This window comes from Myotis davidii, unplaced genomic scaffold (assembly GCF_000327345.1).
Source record: "Myotis davidii unplaced genomic scaffold, ASM32734v1 scaffold238, whole genome shotgun sequence".
NCBI lineage: Eukaryota > Metazoa > Chordata > Mammalia > Chiroptera > Vespertilionidae > Myotis > Myotis davidii.
In genome coordinates, this window is record NW_006293779.1 from 5,298,503 (window position 1) to 5,302,933 (window position 4,431).

General features: G+C 56.7%; 1 protein-coding gene across 2 annotated transcripts in view; it reads right to left on the reverse strand.

The window, feature by feature from the left end:
• TMEM214 (transmembrane protein 214) overlaps positions 1-4,431 on the reverse strand; it is a 10,082-nt gene that overhangs the window by 4,096 nt on the left and 1,555 nt on the right. For both annotated transcript variants that reach the window (XM_006767486.2, XM_015566370.1), the window contains exons 3-13: positions 4,149-4,299; positions 3,735-3,869; positions 3,415-3,497; positions 2,882-2,987; positions 2,695-2,776; positions 2,338-2,439; positions 1,849-1,990; positions 1,331-1,422; positions 1,003-1,051; positions 715-828; positions 373-490 (exon numbers count right to left, since the gene is read on the reverse strand). In XM_006767486.2, coding sequence (XP_006767549.1) covers positions 373-490; positions 715-828; positions 1,003-1,051; positions 1,331-1,422; positions 1,849-1,990; positions 2,338-2,439; positions 2,695-2,776; positions 2,882-2,987; positions 3,415-3,497; positions 3,735-3,869; positions 4,149-4,299 — 1,174 coding nt within the window. The remainder of the gene's footprint in view (positions 1-372; positions 491-714; positions 829-1,002; positions 1,052-1,330; positions 1,423-1,848; positions 1,991-2,337; positions 2,440-2,694; positions 2,777-2,881; positions 2,988-3,414; positions 3,498-3,734; positions 3,870-4,148; positions 4,300-4,431) is intronic.

Below are 4,431 nucleotides of genomic sequence, written 5' to 3' on the forward strand. Positions count from 1 at the left end.
GGAGTGGACAGTCACTACAGGCTCCTGAGCAGGCCCAGTGAGGGATGGGGTCGACCTTCGTGTATTCATAGGGCTTCTACTGACCAGCTGTGATCTTACACGAACTGACAAATCTTTCTAAGCCTCAATTTACTCAAAAATCAAAAAGGAGATAACACCTACTTAAAGGAGACCATGAACACGCAAGCCCTTCTACTCTGCAAAGCACTGGCCCAATCTGAAGTGGTAATGTCACAGTTGTGGGCACAAATATCTGTCTGAAAAGTGTCTGTTCTGCAGCATCAGGGCAGAGCTGTGTGCTGGGACGGGGTGCTACAGCTAGCTCTATGACCCGCCCCATGCTACCTGCCTTGCCCACCAATCCCTGCTTACCCTGGAAGGAGCTGTGTGACCGGAAGTCGTGGCACAGGACACCTATGGCAAAGATCAGCACCAACAGGAGTAGCCGTGTCCAGGGCAGCCGGAACCCCCGAGCCTGCTGCAACAGCCCCTAGGAGGAAAGGGGGCAGGGCTGTGGTCAGAAGGGAGCTGGGGCGGGTCTCCCTAAGGCCGGCCTCAAGCCAGACCTTCCAGGGAGAGGGCCAAGCCCGCCCCAACCCGAGGCGGTGGGGGCTCCAGGGACAGGTGGGGCAGGAATGTGATACAGGCCCAACCGGGGTGTGCCGAGACAGATGCAGAACAGCGTGTGGGTTGGGGAGGGCCGGGTGCTGACACCTTGCAGGCTTTGTCACAGGTGACGACATCCTGGTTATTACAGCTGCCTTTCCTTAGCAGCTCCTGGTTGGTAAGCTTGAAGGATTCAATGGTTTCTTGCAAAGACTTCTGTGCCTGTAGGATAAGAAACATCATAAGCTTTGGCCGTGAGGGAACCCTCCCCCATGCTTCATTTTCCAGGCCGAATGTACTAGCAGGACACCTTCTCAGGGACGGGGGACAGTGGCTGGGGGTACGAACCCAGAACCCAGACGAGGCTCAGCCTGCCATGTCCTTCCAGCTCCTCACCTTCTTGGGAATCCGCTCCCAGGACCTGAGCAAATGCTCCAGCAGCAGGCTGTGGGGAAAACACAACCCCTTCCAGTCAGGGAGCCCACTTGGCCCTTCCCATCCTCCATTAGGCCCCTGCTGCCTCTGGCTGCAGACTGCACCCCCACCAGCACAGGAGCTGCTTCCCAAGAGCCACATGCAATGTTCCCACTCCACTTGGAGGCATGAGCCCCAACAACAGTAACAAATGTTCCCCTTCTGCTTCTAGGACAGGGACAGGCTGGGAGGCACGAACTAAGGCTCTTCTGTGTGGGTGAGAGGTAGGTGACCCCCCCACCCCACCTGCCTGGATTGTGACAGGTGCTTGGGGTACAGCTGCCTCCAGACACTGGCACTGAGGGGGTCCACCGTCAGGCATTCGGTCAGGCTGCTCAGGAGCTGCACAGGAGACAGGAGAGAGGGAGAGAGACCGCTGGGCCATGGGCTGGTGGAGGGGAGAGAGCTGAGAAGTAACCCCCTTCCCTAAGTGAGACCGTGCAGGCAACACATCCACCCTAAAGGGTGGACAAATCGTGCCAGACCCCAGAAATCTCAGGGGCTGTAAAGGGGGAGGCTGGGGTCCTGAGCTAGACCTTGACCTCAAAGGTCACTCATTTGCGAGGGGGAAGACTTCAGAGACCAGACGTGCTGCCCTTCCAGCTCTGTTCTGAGGGCAGAACATGACAGAGTGGGGCAGGAGGCTGTCAGGAGTGAGCTAAGGGACATTCAGGAAACGGGTCTGTGAAGAAGGGCCTGGGTCGGCAGACAGGGACCCCTGCAGCTGACCCCTGGAAGGGAAAAAGCAGCCTCCCACCATTTCCTCACCTCTTTCCTCATCTTAGGAGGGCAGTCAGGGGTGGCTCTGGACAGGAAGGAGGGGAAGTAGGTATGCAGGGTGGCTTCTGGCTTGGCCCCAAATGCCAGCACCTTCAATCGGGGGTAGATCTGACACAGCTGCTCCTGCAGGCTGGGGTGGGGGTGGGGAGGAGAGCCAGGCACAGGCTCTAAAGGGAGCTGTGCATTGTGTCCCTTTTGCCTGCCCCCGAGTCCACACCCTGCCCGAGGACGGGAGTCTCAGAACCTTGTCATCTGCTGGAAAATCTGCTGCAAGCCACAGATCCCCTCCCCAGGAAAATGCCCACATGCCAATCACACTCAAGGGTCCATAAAATTTCAGGGCGTTTACTGATCCCTTGAACTTGCAGGTTGAGAATCGTAGATTTAGGGTGGCTGAAGAAGGGACAGGAATCTATTGCCTGCTTCTGACCCCCTGCTGGGATCCGTCACAGCAGCTATGTCCCAGGGTGGCCCTACCTGGGTGTCAGGGAGTTGTTGGGCATATAGGCAAAGTCCAAAAGTGGGAAGAGGTCCTTGGGGCCAATCATGCCAAAGCCCTTGGTGAGGTTGGGGTGCATCCTGTGGGAGGAAGAAAGGCTTGTTGGGGACCACCACCTAGGCAGTGATCCCAGCTAAGACCAACAGCTAGGAAAAAGGGCATAGACTCCACCCCACCCTGAATGGTTCCCTCCCCTTCCTTCTTCACCATCACATTCTGAGCTGGGAGGAGCTGGTCCTGGTCGCTATGGAGACCAGGGTCCCAGCATCTCATTTTACTAAAATAGCCACTTGGAGACTCCTGGGCCCTCCCTCTCCCATCTCCCCTTCACTCACAGGAGCAGCCTATCCAGGTACGCGATGGCGAAGGGGGACAAGGATTTAATGCCCAGCACAGGCAGCATGATCCCCAGCCACACTGTGGAGACAAAGGTCAGGGAGGCAGCCTCAGGCTCAGACCCACTGGGACATTAGAGAAGTTTCCTGGTTCCAAGCCCACCCCCCTCCCCCACTGCCCTGTTACCTTTCAGTCCCTCGGTGAGGTTGGTAAAACCTGCTTGGCCCAGGGCCCACATGATGGTCAGACACTTTGCTGGTCGATTCTGGTGGGACCTCAGCAGTTCCAAGAACTGAGGAGCCAAGTAAGAGAGGCAGGCTGGGGTAGGACAAAGCATCCGAAGCACCCCCAAAATGAGGCAGGAAGAGCTGCCAACTGGGCCAGTGGGGCACCGTGGTAGTGTGGTGCAGGGACTCAGAGCGTGGGCTCTGGCACCAGACTCTGGCCTTCACCCATACTTGCCACTTACTGGTTGACTGACTCTAGGAAAGTTACTGACCCCCTCTGTGGCTCAATTTCTCATCTATAAAATGAGAATAACAGCAGTACTTGCCTCGTGTGTATGTGTGTGTGTGTATGTGTATGTATATATATACACAGCTACCATGACTGGTCTTACAGGGTCTTATGCTAGCCCCTGACTGGATCCAACAGGGTAGACTCTGCCCGACCGCCCCAGTCCTAGCCCCCTGGTGTTCCCACCGCCGTCCTGAGCTCACCTTGCCCAGGTTCGTGGTGGCGATCTTGGGCTTGTCTTGCAGAATGGCCTGGATACAGATACGGTAGCCATGGAGCGACTCCCCTGGAGAGACACATGCTCTTAGACCCACACATAGGAACAGACACCCAACACCTGAAGTCTCCCACTGGCAGCTGTAAGCCCAGAGCTCAGGCCAACAAGTATCTAACTTCCTCCTCCCTTTCCCCAAGTGTCAGGATTAGCATGTTTCTCTACTGGAAACAACCCAGCCATTTTTGAAGCCAGAAAAAAGGAAACAGGCCCCCAAGATGGGGCTGGCTCCCCCTCATGGCCCCTCACCTGGTGTCTTGTCCAGCTCTTGCAGCATGGTGAACAGACAGTGGTCAAAAAAGAGCTCCAGGGACCCCGCCGCCTTTGCCAGCAGCCCTCGGATGATCCCACGCAGCTCGCGGCTCACCAGGCTATAGGGGTAATCTGGGCAATAGGCCTCCATGTGAGCGCTGGGACCAGAAGCCTCTGCCAGCTGTGCTCCGAGGCCGGTGAGTGGAGCCGAGGTCCACACGGAGGCTGGCACCCTCCCTACCCCAATAAGGCCCAGAAACGTTCACAGCATGATGGTTTGAGAACAGCTCCACCCGGGGAAATCAGGGCGGTGGGGAGCACCGGGGTCTGTTACTAAGCAATGGGCTTACGCACAGCCATTTCAGGATTTTCTTGAACTTGTCTGAGCTTGAGGGAGCCGAGAGAACTAACCGTGAGTGTGCTGGCTTAGCGTGGGCTCACTGAGAGGGGCTTGGAGCTTGTAGTTGAGATAGCTGGCCAGGTCCTTCAGCCACACGGACGGGTTCCCAGAGAACACGCTCTGGCTCTTGTCCAGTTCCTTCTGCAGAGCTGCCACGTCCAGCTGCCAGGGACACAGGCCCCACATGGTCAGTTGCGGGAGGAGGAACAAAGGGTTTCTGCTTTTCAACATAAGGATGTGGAGTGCCACAATTTTGCTGCATCCAGATCTTTAGAGAGTTTAGGAAAACTGGAA